This window comes from Euwallacea fornicatus, chromosome 15 (assembly GCF_040115645.1).
Source record: "Euwallacea fornicatus isolate EFF26 chromosome 15, ASM4011564v1, whole genome shotgun sequence".
Classification (NCBI taxonomy): domain Eukaryota; kingdom Metazoa; phylum Arthropoda; class Insecta; order Coleoptera; family Curculionidae; genus Euwallacea; species Euwallacea fornicatus.
This window is the reverse complement of record NC_089555.1, coordinates 2,113,798-2,130,519: the sequence shown is the minus strand read 5'-3', so window position 1 is coordinate 2,130,519 and position 16,722 is coordinate 2,113,798. Positions and strand designations below refer to the sequence as shown.

Sequence of the window (16,722 nt, the reverse complement as noted above, 5' to 3'; positions counted from 1 at the left end):
TAAATGTTGACCCTGAAACGCTACTGTATTATATCTAGACTAGCGTTTAATTCACGTCGCTATTTTCTGTCTCATTTTATTGCACCTTTGTAATAAAGTGTAAAAAAGAAAAGTACAGTTGAATGCGACACCTGGCACCACATCGATGTTTTTCCAGTTTTGCATCTCTCTCGCTGGAAAATTAATTAACGAGCGAATCCTGCGAAACCGTTCCACTTATTAAGGTAGGTAGGTCAGGAATAGTCGTCCATTTTAATAATCTTTCCTCCTTACCGGTTATATTTCTAATTTTTCGAAAAGTTTTTCTTCAAACACAAATTAATTTTTTTCCAATACGTCATCACATGGACCCGGTACTACTTGTCACTGTCACTTGTCTGACTAGAAACGGCGTTCGCGTTTGTGTTTCGTCATTAGTCGCTACCTGCTTTGTTGTTGTGAGGTTTGTCCCGTGGTCACTCAACAGGTGTCTTTGTAGAAGTCCGTTGTTTTTTTTAGTTTAACACCAGCTAAAACTACCTTAAAGTATCGCATTAAGGTAAGAGCTATGCTAATTAATTATTATTCAATTCTTGAGTGTAATGTCTTCAATATTGACCTGTAGTACAGGTTTACAAAGACCGCCACTAAATAACTGTGCAAAGTCATTTAACAAACTATTTTTTTATCGAGTACCGAGTAATGGATTTCAATGGTGTTTTACTATAACAGTCACAACCCAACTTAGGTGTTATCATTGAGTGACGGTCTGCACTACTTAAAACAATTCTCTGAATCTGTTCCATGAAGTATATATTATTTAGCATCCTTAAGACCTATGAGAAAGTTACAATTAGACAAATGTAAATCTTATACAAATACCGCAAAATTGATATAAAAATGTGTAAGTAATGGAAATGAATAGAGCTAGTGGTTCTCCAACGACTCTTCAGTTGTATCAGAGACGCGCAGGACTGAATAACATGAAAATTTGGTCACCACTCATTTAATCCCTCTTGCTCCTGTGCAAATCACAAAATTTTACATTTTTGTGAAAATTATCAAATAGCAGTGATGTTATCTCTTATCAGTAACATTGTCTTGTCTCCAAATTAATTAATAAGTGATGAGTATTAAGTACTAATGCAATAAACTTATGTATTTATAGCACTGAGGCATTTTTTTAGTGAACGGGCTCATAAAAAGTCCTGTCCAATTCACGATCCGATCAAGGTTTTCTTGAAAATTTCTCAAAATACCCGCCAATGCAGTATTTACAGTTATGTTTAATGCAATATATTATGATTGCAATACTGAAAACGCAATATTCATTATTTTATTGTCCATGTTTCACAAGTGGGTAATGGATCATTGTTCTTGTTTCGCTAAGCTTTATATTATGTGACTAATGAACGTGGGATCCTCTGGTTGCGTCGGCGACATAAAACGTGTGACAAATCCGTTTTTAGCCCCGTGGCGCACGACCTTCAACAAAATAAAAATCATATAAAAATGAAAAATAAAATCCTCAAACTCTTAACACTTTCACCCTCATCGCATCCATGCTGCGGCGAATGATCTCTCATATATTGGATTTTATTAGCGCAAATAGCTGCTTTTGCAATGAGTTTTAATTAGGTACAATCTAAATGTAAAATACAGCGTTGGTACCTACTGAGTGATTCATGCAGCTTTGCAATTATGTACCAACAAATCAGCAGCAAAGTAAGACGTGAAAAGGTTTAATTCCATTAATACTCGACCATGTAGATTAGGCACAAGTATAGACCTTTACACTGTAATATTCAGACCTTGAGGGTTTCCATACCGATAATAATCTTGTTCGGAAATATGAGCATTTGTATGAATAAAGTACTCACTTTTTGTCCTAGAAGTTGTATGCAGGTTGTTCCATGCGTGATCAAATAATATTGGAATCTGGGGCATAGTGCGAGATACTAAGTCGGTTAAAAGGCAAAAATGTTCCGTATTTTAGAGCCTAGGTAAATGATTTTGATACGCTTGTTGGCATATGCCGTTACGGGAGACGGGGCTGTTTATAACTGTGTTCTTACAATATCACTATTCGCTATTGTATCGGGTCGAAATTCTTAAGAAATTTAGTTTACATTATTAATTTGATTGAATAATGGAAGTTTATTTAACAAAAAATTGATTTACGAATAATCAGCGAATGTACCTTAATAGCGTTTATTGTTTTATTAATATTTCACTTCAAAAGGTCGCCTAATTTATAAAAAATTTTCGTTTCAAATTCAAAACATACAATGTTTCTTGAAAATATGGCGAACGCAGACTCATGCAAAAACGTGAAGATATTGCAATATTTAAAATTTTCTTTCAATCCAAAATTTATGGCCACTGTGGATCTTTTCCCCCCTTTAAACGATGTCGTATCTCATAGCGCTTTCAAGATCTCCATGCTGTTCCTTCTTATGTGAGACACTCGGTATAGAAAGCAATCTCTTGTTGAGTAATTTAATTGTCTTAAAACGGAAGAAATGGGCAAGAACCCGTGAAACTAGGATTTATCAGAGTATAAACCTGTAATTCTTGTAACCTACTAAAGCGGTTTACCGTTCAAGATTAATTTGCTCGAGCTTCAATTTCTATTTTTAATAGTTAAAATTGAAAGTTGTCGTTTTATTGCATTATTATAAATTTCTGGGTGCACATAAATAAAGGGTCGATAATGGGCACCAACCGTAAATCCGTAATGTCGCGTCGCTATAGATCAATTTTTGTTTCCATTAGGTCGAAACGGTAGATAAGTCGATTTCCGGCAGGAAAGCGGAACTTCGTCGACGGCAGATAAAACACGAAACCCTACCTTCAGGACAGTTAAAAATAGAAGTTTTTCAGTTATTATCACTGATATGTAACGATTGGTCTATGAAAATAGCAAGAAGGCCAGAATAAGGGCTCTTTTAACTTTAAAAGTTTCTCCGTCTAGTTGGGTCATTGCAACAAAGGAACTGAAAGCCTTAGTAGGTGAGTGACCTCAATTTTATGGAAAAATTGAATAGGAGCATAGAAGTCTTATAAGAGCCGATCTTAATAGACCTCATTTTTCCTACGGGGTTCGTCAGTATTGTCGTCAATAATCCTTGTTCATATAGCTATTGTCGTTATTCGCGTACGATTAGCTCTTGGCAATCCGGTAACGATATTTTTTTAGACAGGTCTACTCTTTATTAGTTAGATTTTTGTGAAATTCCGTATCAAAGAGTCCAGAGAGAAATTGACTTCGAAAAATCGAAAATAATCACCTTCATCCTTTTTTTTTTTTTTTTTTCAATTCAGCTGTGCAATATTACAAAATCACAATTCTACCGATACGTATTTATAGCTCAATTCACATATTACGAAATTATCTAGCACTTTATCTAGGATTTGAACACATATACAGATAAACCCTTCAACGAGTCGGTAGGCCAGCATCAAAAGCAAACATTTTCAAGTGTAAGGTATTCAAGTGAGATTTGATAATGATAGTACTAAATTACTTGTGGTTTTCAGTTTTATGTGTTTCGTGATATTGTATTGGTACATTTTTAATCCCTGATTCATTGAGATCATTGATTCATTATTGATAATATTATAACGCTGTATCTAGCTGATTAGTCTGTGATGTTGACACAAAATGGTAGTTAGAAATTCTTCGTAAGTTGTTAGGAATGGCACACGTGCGGGGGTGAGGGTATTTATTGAGATAGAATAGCAAAAAATTAAATAAGGCTTATCATGGTGATTAAAGTTAAAAAGCAACAGTTGCTTTTTTGTGGTTTGTAACGGTTTGCGTACTTTTTCTATGGTTTTAATGAAATTATTATAGTTGCGACCGGAGAATACAACGGTTTTCACAGAATCTCAGTTTTATTCAAGGAAACAAGGGTTTATTTCAGGTATAGCAAGAGAACTTAATTAATTACATGTCTAATATCATAAATATTTTTTTGTGCTACAGATCAAACTATGGATGAAACTGTGTGGGCTCGTGACCCTATCGAAGGATTTATCCTTGGTCGAATCAACGAAATCACAGCCGATGGAGCTGAGGTGGCGCCAGTAGACCCCAAATATACCAAAAGAATCCTGCCTTTCAGCGACATTTTTCGAGCTAACGTGGAAAAAGACAGAGATTATGATGATAACTGTGAGTGTTATCAATCATTCAATATCATTTTCTAACGCTCTATTTTACTTTTAGGTGAGATGATGTTTCTCAATGAAGGTTCTTTACTAAACAACATTCGTACTAGGTATTACAAAAATAAAATCTATGTGAGTTGCAAATGCATTGACATAATTTTAAGGTATTTATTGCAATTTTCCCTTATTTCAGTCCTACGTAGCCAACATTTTAATAGCAGTAAACCCCTACAAAGAAATTCCAGAACTATATTCCTCCAAGACGATCAAAGCCTACAAGGGAAAATCGTTAGGAGAGTTGCCGCCACATGTCTTTGCCATTGCCGATAAGGCTTTCAGAGACATGAGAGTTTTTAAGCAGTCCCAATCCATTATCGTTTCTGGAGAATCAGGAGCCGGTATGTTTCAAATAGCAATTTTTATGTCGGATTTGGATAAAAGGGGCTCTTTATGGCACAGTTTTACAACCATAAATTCACTCATTATAGCATCTAGGTCAATAAAACAGGTAAAATATGTATCTTTTGTAGAATCGACAATGCTTGTATATGGACTGACGGCCAAAAATTTCTTTTATGTGTGACTTGATTGCAAAGAGCTCTTTACGATAAAGTTGTGCGTGCAATAAAGCAAGTGACTGATGTGCATAAACGAAGTCTCATAAAATCTTATTACGCACGTTTTACATAAATATTATTTCGTTTTATTAATGTGATCAATTTCTCAGGAAAGACCGAATCCACTAAACATTTGCTGAAGTATTTGTGTGAGGACGGAAGCGCTGGTCCCATAGAACACAAAATCCTGGATGCTAATCCTATCTTGGAGGCTTTTGGTAATGCCAAAACCACAAGGAATAACAACAGGTAGGTGTGTTGTGTGCAACAGTTACTTAAATTGTTGATTTTTTTGTGTTTCAGTTCGAGATTTGGTAAATTTATTGAGGTACATTTCGACAACAAATTCCAAGTGGCTGGAGGCTACATTTCGCATTATTTGCTGGAGAAGAGCAGGATTTGTTCTCCGCTAGGCGAGGAGCGAAGCTACCACATATTTTACATGTTGATGGCAGGAGGTCCTGAGAGTTTAAGACAGAAGCTGGGACTTGGAAAACCTGATGAATTCAATGTAATTAGTTCTCATTCCAGTGTTATTTCTTTGTGAAATGTTGGTTTCAGTATCTAAAACATGGTTGTACGCGATACTTCGCTAAACCTTCCACCGAGAAAGGTTTCTCTCCCGGACAAAAGAGTGCTGCGCAGATCAAGCAGGGTGCACTGAGGGATATACTTATTGACGACGTAGACGACTTTAAAAATTTGGATTTGGCTCTTTCTCGATTGGACATGTCTGAGGGCGAGAGATTGCAGGTATATTCAACAGTGGCCGCAGTATTACATTTGGGAAATATCGGTAAGGAATTTTTATATTAAAAACTGTAGTTTTCATGTTTATTTTGGTTACAGAGTTCGAAGAAAATCCTGAAGATACAAGGGGAGGTTGTCGAGTTGCCAAAGGAGGTGAGAAGCCTTTGGTGACTGCTTCAAAATTATTAGAAATTGATCCTGAAGAACTAAGGCAGGCCTTGGTCTCGAGAGTAATGCAAAGCGCTAGAGGCGGCCTTAAAGGCACAGTTATAATGTAAGATTCTGATCAAATTATTTACAAATAAAGAGTGACAATTAAAAAAAGCCTTAAGTACATTCACTATAAATTAAATATATACAATATACGATCAAATAGCAACTAATGAATGTATTCATCAGCTGTTGTCTATGCGTCAGATGGTAAATGGCTAATCGTTCGTTACATCCAATTTATTTACTTGCAGGGTACCTTTGAAATTACACGAAGCAAACAACGCAAGAGATGCGTTGGCAAAGGCAGTTTACAGCAACCTTTTCGACTATATTGTCAGCAGAATCAATCAAAGCATTCCGTTTCAGACTTCTAGGTATTACATCGGAGTATTGGATATCGCAGGCTTTGGTACGTTTATATTCAAATTCACTCACAAAATACAATTTTTTTCCCATAGAATTTTTTACGGTAAATAGTTTCGAGCAATTCTGTATCAACTATTGCAACGAAAAGCTGCAACAATTCTTCAATGAACGCATCCTAAAATTTGAACAAGAGTTATACAAGCGAGAAGGTTTGAGCGTGCCGGAGATCTCGTTTACCGACAACCAGGACTCTATCGATGTTATTGAGGGTAAAAGTAAGGGAATTTTAACTTTGTTGGATGAGGAGTCAAAGTTACCCAAGCCTTCTTATACGCATTTTACCGAAGTGGTGCATAAAACGTGGGGCAAGAATTACAGGTAATATGCTATAGAAAATTTTTTGTTTTTATTTTCACCTTATTTCTATATCTCCAGATTGGGGCTGCCACGCTCTTCCAAACTTAAAGCCCATAGGAGTATTCGAGACGACGAAGGTTTCCTTATTAGGCATTTTGCCGGCGCGGTTTGTTATCAAACTGTAAGTGATTTTGGAAACCCTTCAATATTAACTCATTAAGGTTTTTATACCGATTTAAGAAACAATTTATCGACAAAAATAACGATGCTCTGCACGCCTCTCTTGAGGGCATCATCCAGGAGAGTAAAAACAAACTTATCCAAACACTCTTCGCCACTTCCATGGCTCAAAAGGGCAAATTAACTTTTGTTAGTGTTGGAAGTAAATTTAAAACGCAGCTGCAGGAGTTAATGGAAAAGTTGAGGAATAATGTAAGTAATTTTAAATAAATGTCTTCCAAGTGATCGAGAGGCTCTGCTATTTTAGGGTACAAATTTCATTCGTTGCATTAAGCCCAACAACAAAATGGTCGACCATCAATTCGATGGCAGTTTAAGTCTTATGCAGCTAACTTGTTCAGGTAGCCTTTCCACTCTTTGCTTTCAATGAATACACAAAATATTTTAGGAATGGCGTCCGTTTTGGAGCTCATGGAGCATGGTTTCCCCAGTAGGGCACCTTTCGCCGACCTCCATAACTTGTACAAAACGTACCTGCCGAAAGAATTAATGCAGCTCTCCTCTAAAATGTTCTGCGAAGTATAATTTTAAAAAATCAAACGATAATTATTTAAGTCATTTCGATTTTCAGTCCATGTTGCACAGCCTCAAGCTTCAAGACAAAGATTTTAAGTTCGGCATTACTCGGTTATTTTTTAGACCTGGGAAATTTGCCGAATTTGACAAAATCATGCGTTCCGACCCGGAGAATTTAACGGCCATAGTCGCCAAAGTCAAAAAATGGGTGATTAAGTCCAGATGGCTAAAAGCACAGTTCTGTGCCTTGACCGTCATAAAAAGTAATAATTTATTTAAGAAAAATAATTTTTGAAACATTGGAAATTTTCAGTGAAGAATAAGATAATCTATAGGCGCCAGGCATTGATTATCGTCCAAAAACACCTCAGGGGGTATCTGGTGAAAAAGAAGTATGGCCCTAGGATCAAGACTGTTAAAAATATCCGTTTACTGAATGGAAAACTGAAGCAACTGGAGAGCGTGGCGCAGCAACTGAAAAAGGATAAAGAAGTTTCGATCAATGGAATCAATCAGTTGAAGTCCGAGCTTAATGCTTCAGTTGAGAAGATTAAGGCGAGTTTATTGTGGTGGTTTTAATCCATAAATAGTAAGTTTATTTGCAGAAGGATGACAAAATGGACGAGAAAGCTACAGAAAGTATTTACACCGGTTTGGTGGGGAAGATCAACCAACAGCTGGCTAATTTGGAGAAAAAGGTTCAAGAACAAAAGAACCGAGAGGAGCAAGATCGGTATGTTATGAATTCTTACACAAGTAGCAAGAAAATAATTGTCCAAATTTTAGGTTAAAAATGTATTTTTCTTCTTATCTAACTGAGTCGAAAACCTTTTTTTTTTTTAATATTTGAAGAGAGGTAATTTTTTGAATTAACTTGCGACGGTGATGTCCACAAAGTCGTCAACAACATTTTTTTTTAATTTGAACTATCTGTTACTTTAAAGGTTTAGATTACATTACAAAAATAGCTACAGAATATCACTATTGAATAAAAACGAATATGGTCAATGCCCAATCTGGTTCAAGTGGAACTGAAATTATTTGACGCTGAAAGATTTTCTTAATATGGTTTCAGGTTGAAAAAAATTCAAGAGGAAATGGAAAGAGAGAGACGTAAGAAAGAAGAAGAAGAACGTAAGCTGAGAGAGGAAGAAGACAACCGAAAGAAGAAGGCTGAAATGGAGGCTAAGAGGAAGCTGGAGGAGGAAACAAGGCTAAGAGCGGTACGTCTAAATTTTCTTAGTTTTTTTCTAGTTACCATTTCAATATGCAATGTGTTTGAGTGAAAACTCAGAAGAGTAATTTTCTGTATATGCACGAACGTTACATTGTTGATGTGTTGTTTTGTTTTGCTGGATTTAGGATCAAGATATCCGCTATGCCGATGTAATCTCCCAAGTAAGATTTGCATGCAGTGTTTCTAGTTTCAAATCGTTCATTTCTTGTTTTTGACTAACACACGACATTCAATCATTCTTCTGTTACACACATCATTGTGTACTACTAAGGTTTCCAGGTATATACTGATTTTTTCCTTATAATTCGTCAATTAAATAATTGTCCTTTGATTTCCATTCTTCTGTTTTCTAGTATTTTAATATTTCAATAGATTTAAAAATTTTAAACCGATTTTAATTTAGGAGGAAGCAGATAGAAAGATGGCTATCGAGCTCCAAAAACAACAGGAACAAATGGAACAAGAAGAACGCAAGTATCAAGAACAACTAGAGCAAGAGAGACAAGACCGGGAACTTGCCCTCAGATTGGCTCAAGAGAGCAATGGCCAGATCGAAGAAAGCCCACCGTTAATCAGAAAGTATGTATTTATTTTGCAATCAGTCACCATTAAAAATCAATTTTTACCCAATATATAAACTGTACATAATGTAACGCTGTAGGAAAGGTGACTGTCTCTATATGTCTGATTGTAATATACGTATTTGCCTCTTGTTTTCCATGGCACATCAGTGGATACAATGGAACAGACCCTCAAAGGGCGTCGTTTAAACTCAACAGGTACAGAAACACGATACTTTGCGCAAAGTTGCACGGCTTGAAATTTATTACTAACATTAAAAAGTAGTTCGCATCATTTAATTTGGTAGGTAGATTTGACCGATTTGTAAGATTGTACAGTATTTAAAACCGCATTTGCATGAAAAAAAGTAACCGAATAGTAATAGTTTTATCAACACATTAATCACGCAATATAATAATTTGTCCCCATTTTATTTAATCTTAAATTAATTGTCAATACCTCCGAGTTGTACCTCTTTGTAAACCACAATCCCATTGAAATAGATCTGAGGCTGTTAGATCCCAACAAGCAAATCTAACAAAGGGCAAATACGACCTTTCCAAGTGGAAGTATTCAGAGTTGCGAGACACTATTAACACTTCCTGCGATATTGACTTGTTGGAGGCTTGCAGGCACGAGTTTCATCGCAGGTAATACTTTTACTATTTACCTTTAATCTATTTTACTATTGCGACCATTAGGTTAAAGGTGTATCATGCCTGGAAGGCGAAGAATAAGAAGAGAACTGTGATGAATGATAACGAACGGGCTCCCTTATCGGTCTTGGAATCTGCCCAGAAAACCCCCAGGTAGGACTAAGTTTGATATTTGGTTATCAGCCTTGTTTGCAAATCTTTTTACAGTACTTTTGACCGGATTTTTTGCCGTTCTTGCTTATTACTAAAGTTGGATTTTACGTTTCATCGAGATTTTCCTTAGATTGCCTCAGAAGGCGGTGCTTGACAACAACACGCAACGCTTCTTTAGAATCCCCTTCCAAAGATCAGGGGGAGATCCTAACATGAAAGGTTGGTGGTACGCTCACTTCGATGGTCAATACGTCGCTCGCCAAATGGAATTGCATCCAGATAAACAACCCATTTTATTAGTAGCTGGTAAATGTTAATATTGCGATTCGAGACAAGTTTTTGACATAATTCCCTTTTCTTTTGTAGGTAAAGACGACATGCAAATGTGCGAGCTTTCTCTAGAAGAAACGGGGTTAACCAGAAAGAGAGGCGCTGAAATTCTAGAAAATGAATTTAATAAGGATTGGGAGAAAAACGGGGGAAAATCCTATGTAAGGCCTGCCGATAGGAAGTAGTAAGGTCGCACTTTTATTTTAATTCTTCCTTATCGTTGCTTTTTATTCAAAGGCAAGCTTAGGGGTCCAAAATATAGTATTATGTTAGTATTTTAAATTTGGGATGTTGATATTTTTACGGGGTTAAAAAAGTATTAAAAACAAAGTATTAATTATTGCGGCTCATCACCGCACACATTCCGAGTTCTTGCAGTCTTTTTAAGGGGGGTATAAAAATATTTCTTGCAATCAAAATCGAGCTTTACTTAGAAAAATAATTAAACACTTTAGGTTATAAATTTATTGTTGATTCTAAACAATAATTATATTATTATTCAAGATTTTTTGTTTACACTCAAAGTAAATCAATGGCATGCGTAGGAAAACCCTTCAATTCCCATACAGTAGACGACAACACCCTGGCTTGTTCCAGCACTGCGGATGGTGTCACAAGTCCCAAATGCATCACATATAATTCGTAAACTCGAATTTTGACCGGAGATACTTTCGGAAAATGAGCGGCTTTCAGTTTCCTGCAAACACTCTCCCATTAAGCGTCCTTAAATACATTTCCTGCATACATATAGTAATTTTCCCCTAGTATCCCAGGTGTTTTGTTTCCAGTGCTTTTGGTTGTTGTCAATTTTAGGCCTTCACCGCCACTATCTTCAAACCATAAAAAATAGCCGTAAGTAAAAATTTTGTCCTTCCATATGACAGCCGTGTGGCCTTGTTGGAGATGCGATCTTGCCAGAGACACCATGGACCATATCTAAATATTTTTATTTTCAATTTAATTAATTTAAAGAAATCAATAACCCCACTTACCCTTTCCCGTATGAATTCCGCCTTCTCAGCATCCATATCCAGAGACGGAGTCGTGACCCTGTTCGTATTCCTATCGATATATAAAAAGTGCACCAAACCTGGAAATTCCTCCAGATACTTGTTTACAGTTAGGGAATCTCTTGTACAGTCTTAATTAAGGAGAACTTAAAGTAAAATTAATAAAAATTTGCTTTTCTGGAAAGGATATGATCCCAGGGAAAAATTCTTCATGCCCCTGACTTTAAAATATTCTCCAAAGTCGCCGAGAGCCGCAGATACGTTAGGAATTACCGTTTCTACTTGAGCAGCACTGGAATTCAGTACTGAGTTATCTGTCACTGAAACACTGTATAACTCCTTTAGATTATCCAAGAAACCCATTGATAAAGTTTCAGCTCTTAATAGGTCCTCATCATTAGTAGATTTCAAATAATCCTGAAATATTTATTCGCTTTAATAATAACTAAAATCAAATTGAAGTACTATCATTACCTTGTATTTGCCTTTAAGAACGTCCCACTTGACTAACAATTTCTTATGATCGTTACTTAAAGACTTCATTTTGGTTTTCTTGATGGCGTCATTCAAACGCCTTAAGGCTATTTCTAAATTCTCGAATCCCAGCTGAATGGATTCCTTCTCCCTTTGGGCTTGAATGAACCTGAGTTTATGAAGATGCAAAGAGGTTTCGTAAAGGGCCACTGAGCAACAGATCAAAACATTAACAGGGATTAATTTGTTACTTTGATTGATTACCTGAGACTAATGGATCTCCATCCTCGATTAAATAAACCAGAGACAGCTTCTCGAATAACCGTACAATGTGTACAGAGTGTGGCAGGCATTTATTGTCGATTTCAGAGCCAGATAGAAAAACCTTAAAGCTCTGTAACTTGTCTGAACTGTTTTGAGTTAACAGCAATATAAACAAAATATCACTCGAGGATAATTGCTTTGCGTTAGAGCTGAAAATTGTATATAAGAAATTAGAGGGAAATTCATGATATTTAATCCACCCACCTGGAGTACAACGAAAGGAATTTCATATCAACGAATAAAAGAGCATGAACTTTGCTACAGTTTTCATGCACTGCCAGTTTGGTAATACTGTCTTTCAAGGATTGTAAGCACGTGGATGTTATGTCATTATTTACTATTAATTGCTCAATAGCTTCAACTAATACACTCTGTTCTGTATTATGAAGCGACATCCATTTATCTATGAGTTGAGTATAAAGTACGGCACATGTCTGATTTAGTTGCAATCTGCAAATTAAGTTGCAATCATGGGGTGATTTTGTCTTCCATACAAGGTGTCCGGTTTTCAGTATCAGGATCTTAATTACGTATTCTGCTCCCAAAAATACCTTCGAAAACTGAAGCAGTTGAGAAATCAAATTTAAAAGTCTGGCATCTTAACACTTTGGTGAACGTGGTTTGTATAGCAAATTGACACTAGTTTTAGTGTAGAATGCGTAGTTAAAACACTATATTTCGGCCAATGTACTTACTGATAAATATCTGGCCCACAAAGATACTTTGCTAAAGTAACGTATATGTCGATTAAATTCTCAATCATATCATCATCAATTGAAATGAAGAGAAAACCCATGAACTAAAAATATTCTTGCATTGAGCAGTTGCTGTAGGACATATAAGCAACATACCTCGTAAAAATGAAGTTTTAAGTCATTGTTCAATGTTATCGAAGTGTATGAATTGCCAAATTGGTAATGCATAATTTGATGGGATGATACGATTGGTGAAAATATTTGAATTAACACATTTTTGTCTAAAACTCCTCCTCCGTCATCCTAAAGAACGAAAATACGTAAATATATTTAAAAAATTAAGCAAAATTATTATTGATTCTACTTTCTACTAATACGATAGTGACTTAGAAGTAATGTGAATAAGTTATTTGCCGCACATTATGAAATTACCAAATTAATAACGAGAAATTCGTGGAGTCTAATTGCAAAGACAATTATTTCATTATTGACTAGTAACTACAAAACTTTCCATGCCTAGTCATTTCTAATTAAGGATGACGTCATGTGTTTGTTCCATTTCGCAGTTTGTGAGGTTATAAAAAACCAACAAAAACAACTTGTATTAAAAATTCGAAAGAAGTTAATAATTAATGAAAAAAGATGTTAAATCTATTAAAATCTTGCAACCCAAAGTTTCTCCCAGCATATTTAGAACGAGCTCTTAAATTGTCATGCACGACACCAAGAGAATTCAGCATCGAAAACAAATTCCAAGTAAAGGGAGATTTTGAGGGTAGGCCTTTGTATCTAGACGCCCAGGCAACTACACCCTTAGATCCGAGAGTTTTAGACGAAATGATGCCTTATTTAACTTCATATTATGGTAATCCTCACTCAAGGACTCATGCTTATGGTTGGGAATCAGAAGCTGCTGTAGAGAAGGCTCGTACTCATGTAAGTGATAACAACAAAATAGGTTTGAAGAAGTAGCATTAGTACAATTATTACTACAGGTAGCCAACTTGATAGGGGCGGATCCTAGAGAAATCATATTCACTTCTGGAGCAACAGAGAGCAATAATATTGCAGTTAAAGGAGTTGCTCGATTTTATGCTTCAAAAAAGAAACACATAATCACCACACAGACAGAGCATAAGTGTGTGTTGGATTCTTGCAGGGCTCTTGAAGCTGAAGGATTTAATGTTACTTATCTACCTGTACAAACTAATGGTGAGATTATCAATAGACATGACAAATAATAGGTCCTCAATTTTGAATGTGAGAGCTTTAAGTCCCCCAAAAAAAACAAGATTGCTTTGAATGTAAATGGAAAATCTTCAGCAATATGTTCAGTATATTGAGTCAATTTAATGTGGAGAAATTTAAGATTCACAAGGGCATAGAAATAATTTGGTTTAACATAAAAAAGTTTATGTTTATTCTATGCATTATGAAAAATTTACAATCAGCAAAACTGGTTATTTGAAAAAACTTGTTAGCATTTAGTTAGAAAGTCTGTACAATTGTTCAAAAAATTTGGCACATCAAGTGCAAAAAACCCTTCAAAACAATAAAGCCTTTTATGTTTTATTGATATTCCAGGAATAATTTCATTGGAGGAACTAGAAAAGACAATTACTCCTGAGACCTCCTTGGTCACTATAATGACTGTGAATAATGAAATTGGTGTTAAACAACCCATAGAAGATATTGGCAAAATATGTAGGTCAAAAAAGGTGTTTTTCCACACTGATGCAGCTCAAGCAGTAGGGAAGATTCCCCTTAATGTACAGAGCATGAACATTGATTTGTTATCAATTAGTGGTCATAAAATATATGGACCTAAAGGTGTTGGAGCTATTTATGTGAGAAGAAGGCCTAGAGTACGCATTGATGCTATTCAAAGTGGTGGGGGTCAGGAACGTGGCATTCGAAGTGGAACTGTGCCAACAGCCCTTGCAGTGGGTAATTTTTTTCCACTATTCCTCTAAACATTGCTTGAAAAATTTGTATTAATATTTAGGTTTGGGAAGAGCATGTGAGATTTCGTTAGCTGAAATGGAATATGATCATATTTGGATAGAAACGTTAAGCAAAAGACTCATGGATAAGATATTTGGAGCATTAACTCATGTAATTAGAAATGGGGACCCTATACACACATACCCAGGTATAACTATTTAACAAATAATGTTATATAGTGTATTTTGGTATTTGTTTTAAGGCTGTATTAACTTATCATTTGCTTATGTGGAGGGAGAATCATTACTTATGGCATTAAAAGATATAGCATTGTCTAGTGGTTCAGCTTGCACATCTGCATCTTTAGAACCTTCTTATGTCCTCCGAGCTATTGGAGCAGATGAAGATTTAGCTCACAGCTCCATCAGGTAGGCTAAATTTTTTAGCTCTGTGTAATTAGGCATTTATTAAATATGTTATTTTGTTTTCTTAGATTTGGTATAGGACGTTTTACTACTGAAGAAGAAATTGATTATACTACCAAAAAATGTATAGATCATGTAACGAGGTTAAGGGAGATGAGTCCTCTCTGGGAAATGGTGCAAGAGGGGGTAGATTTAAAATCCATTCAATGGTCACAGCACTAGTGATTGGTTCTTATATCTTTGTGTTTAAAGGGTAATTATTATTTTAACTGTACAGTTTAACTTACCTTTGGAAGGAGACCTTGGCTAATTGCTAATTTCTTGAAATGTTCCTCAAAGCTTATATTGTTATACTTTGTGTAAATCAGGTCGTTTGAGTGGTCAAAAATCATTAAACAGTTCATTTTGTCCTTCTTGTTAACAACTCAACAAAAAACGTTATTTCCTTGATTTACATAATGTTCAGTTCTTGATATAGGGTAATTCTTTCTTTGATCAGAAAACTGCAGACCTTTTGGAATTTATCATTCCCAAGAAATTTCAAATGTTGTTTACCTTTTTATTTTTTTTATTTATTTTAGGTTGACAATGTTGACGTTTGTCATACTTTCGACATTTGAGATAAACCATTGGCAAATAACCAAGTCAAATTTCAATATTGGTCTAGTAATTTTACAAGGATATACGTCAATTCGAGAGTGATCATCAAAACCACCCTCTCACGGCTAGAAATAACTTATATCACAAAATCTTTCGAAGATTCGTTAAGCCTATAATCACCTTAGTAAATTACGATGAGGAAATGGCGAAAACGCCATGCGGTACACGTCTTTAAACAAAAAACGTTAAGGCTGTGAACTCAATAAAAACGAAAAATTTATTTGTAAATTTCGAATACAATTTAGACTTTGTCCTCTTGTAAAACCGGTAAAAAGTCGCTGAGATTGTGACATATTACCAGTGTTAGGGGATATAATTTTGCCTCCTATCTTCTATTAAAAGTTACTTTGCACAGTGCCATCTATATCACTACACCTTTCTCTATATAGAGAAACCTTTAATTATTTGGTTATCGTTCTTTTGTTTATCAAACAATTTGTCACGAGGCGCCATCTGTGTTTGAATAGTCAAACTGAGCCTTGCGTAACAGAACAAATCTACCTAATTGTGAGTGCTTGCTTTATAGTTGACGCCACCGGTCTAAAAAGAGCGAGCGAAATTTAAGAGCACCTCGTATCACAGAAAAATAGCGTTTTCAGCATTAAAACGGCAATGGTTAGAGAAGTTGTGATTGCCGTGTTGGGATGCATTTAAGGCAATAAACACTTTGATTTACGACTTCTCCGTTAACTCTTTCAGTAATAAAATTGTACATAATAGGAAATAAGGTTTTGTAATTTTTAAAGAGCTTAAAATTGGGTTTCTTAGATGAATATTAAAGTACTTTGTAATTGTGTAATTAACGTAGTATTTGCTTTTTGAAACTAAATATTTTTAAAACCAAAACAACTGAAATTTTCACTCAAAATTTATAATGATTTGTTGCGCAATTAGATTTTAAAGAAGTCAGTGGCCTACATGACAACTTAGTCCGAAAAAAGAAAAACTAAAGTGCTCTAATTTCAACGAGATTAGGTTCCGTAGTAGGCGTACGATACAGCATCGCTATGCTGCGATCAAATCTCGATTCGAACAACTTCGA

The 16,722-nt window shown here is 35.5% G+C and overlaps 3 protein-coding genes across 11 annotated transcripts; 2 read left to right on the top strand and 1 right to left on the bottom strand.

Moving 5' to 3' along the window:
- Positions 1–107: 107 nt before the first annotated feature.
- jar (Myosin heavy chain 95F jaguar) lies at positions 108–10,653 on the top strand. 7 transcript variants are annotated; one of them, XM_066290214.1, is made up of 26 exons: positions 398–538; positions 2,755–2,991; positions 3,968–4,156; positions 4,211–4,284; positions 4,346–4,550; positions 4,880–5,018; positions 5,073–5,280; positions 5,331–5,565; positions 5,619–5,793; positions 5,984–6,141; positions 6,191–6,476; positions 6,534–6,636; positions 6,696–6,887; positions 6,943–7,036; positions 7,084–7,214; positions 7,267–7,474; positions 7,525–7,766; positions 7,817–7,944; positions 8,287–8,434; positions 8,574–8,609; positions 8,852–9,027; positions 9,180–9,227; positions 9,513–9,659; positions 9,711–9,818; positions 9,949–10,124; positions 10,185–10,653. In XM_066290214.1, exons 3-26 carry the CDS (start codon positions 3,976–3,978, stop codon positions 10,331–10,333), a joined length of 3,747 nt encoding a protein of 1,248 aa, XP_066146311.1. In that variant the 5' UTR covers positions 398–538; positions 2,755–2,991; positions 3,968–3,975; the 3' UTR covers positions 10,334–10,653. The 7 variants fall into 7 exon arrangements, with proteins under 7 accessions (XP_066146313.1, XP_066146310.1, XP_066146314.1 ...); XM_066290216.1 differs by lacking the exons at positions 398–538; positions 2,755–2,991 and adding an exon at positions 108–224; XM_066290213.1 differs by lacking the exon at positions 2,755–2,991 and having other exon boundaries at positions 380–538.
- HPS1 (Hermansky-Pudlak syndrome 1 protein) lies at positions 10,599–15,604 on the bottom strand. Of its 2 annotated transcripts, none has more exons than XM_066290224.1 (10): positions 15,308–15,604; positions 12,808–12,954; positions 12,652–12,755; positions 12,161–12,406; positions 11,897–12,105; positions 11,633–11,841; positions 11,349–11,575; positions 11,141–11,258; positions 10,894–11,084; positions 10,599–10,845 (listed from the first exon to the last, which is right to left on the bottom strand). In XM_066290224.1, the coding sequence occupies exons 1-10, from the start codon at positions 15,422–15,424 to the stop codon at positions 10,668–10,670; spliced, it is 1,746 nt and encodes a 581-aa protein (XP_066146321.1). In that variant the 5' UTR covers positions 15,425–15,604; the 3' UTR covers positions 10,599–10,667. The 2 variants fall into 2 exon arrangements, with proteins under 2 accessions (XP_066146321.1, XP_066146320.1); XM_066290223.1 differs by having other exon boundaries at positions 11,141–11,283; positions 11,350–11,575.
- Nfs1 (Nfs1 cysteine desulfurase) lies at positions 13,192–15,908 on the top strand. 2 transcript variants are annotated; one of them, XM_066290241.1, is made up of 7 exons: positions 13,193–13,587; positions 13,647–13,863; positions 14,236–14,598; positions 14,657–14,803; positions 14,858–15,023; positions 15,089–15,273; positions 15,602–15,908. In XM_066290241.1, exons 1-6 carry the CDS (start codon positions 13,294–13,296, stop codon positions 15,240–15,242), a joined length of 1,341 nt encoding a protein of 446 aa, XP_066146338.1. In that variant the 5' UTR covers positions 13,193–13,293; the 3' UTR covers positions 15,243–15,273; positions 15,602–15,908. The 2 variants fall into 2 exon arrangements, with proteins under 2 accessions (XP_066146339.1, XP_066146338.1); XM_066290242.1 differs by lacking the exon at positions 15,602–15,908 and having other exon boundaries at positions 13,192–13,587; positions 15,089–15,574.
- The last annotated feature ends 814 nt before the right edge of the window (positions 15,909–16,722 follow it).

Excerpts from the sequence above, each read along its gene's own strand:
- jar (XM_066290216.1), top strand. The coding sequence starts at position 3,976 with ATGGATGAAACTGTGTGGGCTCGTGACCCTATCGAAGGATTTATCCTT. Across the intron at positions 7,037-7,083 it reads TATGCAGCTAACTTGTTCAG|GAATGGCGTCCGTTTTGGAG; the intron begins GTAGCCTTTCCA and ends AAAATATTTTAG. Across the intron at positions 8,610-8,851 it reads ATGCCGATGTAATCTCCCAA|GAGGAAGCAGATAGAAAGAT; the intron begins GTAAGATTTGCA and ends ATTTTAATTTAG.
- Nfs1 (XM_066290241.1), top strand. The coding sequence starts at position 13,294 with ATGTTAAATCTATTAAAATCTTGCAACCCAAAGTTTCTCCCAGCATAT. Across the intron at positions 13,864-14,235 it reads TCTACCTGTACAAACTAATG|GAATAATTTCATTGGAGGAA; the intron begins GTGAGATTATCA and ends TTGATATTCCAG. Across the intron at positions 14,599-14,656 it reads GCCAACAGCCCTTGCAGTGG|GTTTGGGAAGAGCATGTGAG; the intron begins GTAATTTTTTTC and ends ATTAATATTTAG.
- HPS1 (XM_066290223.1), bottom strand. The coding sequence starts at position 15,424 with ATGAACTGTTTAATGATTTTTGACCACTCAAACGACCTGATTTACACA. Across the intron at positions 12,106-12,160 it reads TTCCTTTCGTTGTACTCCAG|CTCTAACGCAAAGCAATTAT; the intron begins GTGGGTGGATTA and ends TACAATTTTCAG. Across the intron at positions 11,842-11,896 it reads TGGAGATCCATTAGTCTCAG|TGGCCCTTTACGAAACCTCT; the intron begins GTAATCAATCAA and ends TCTGTTGCTCAG.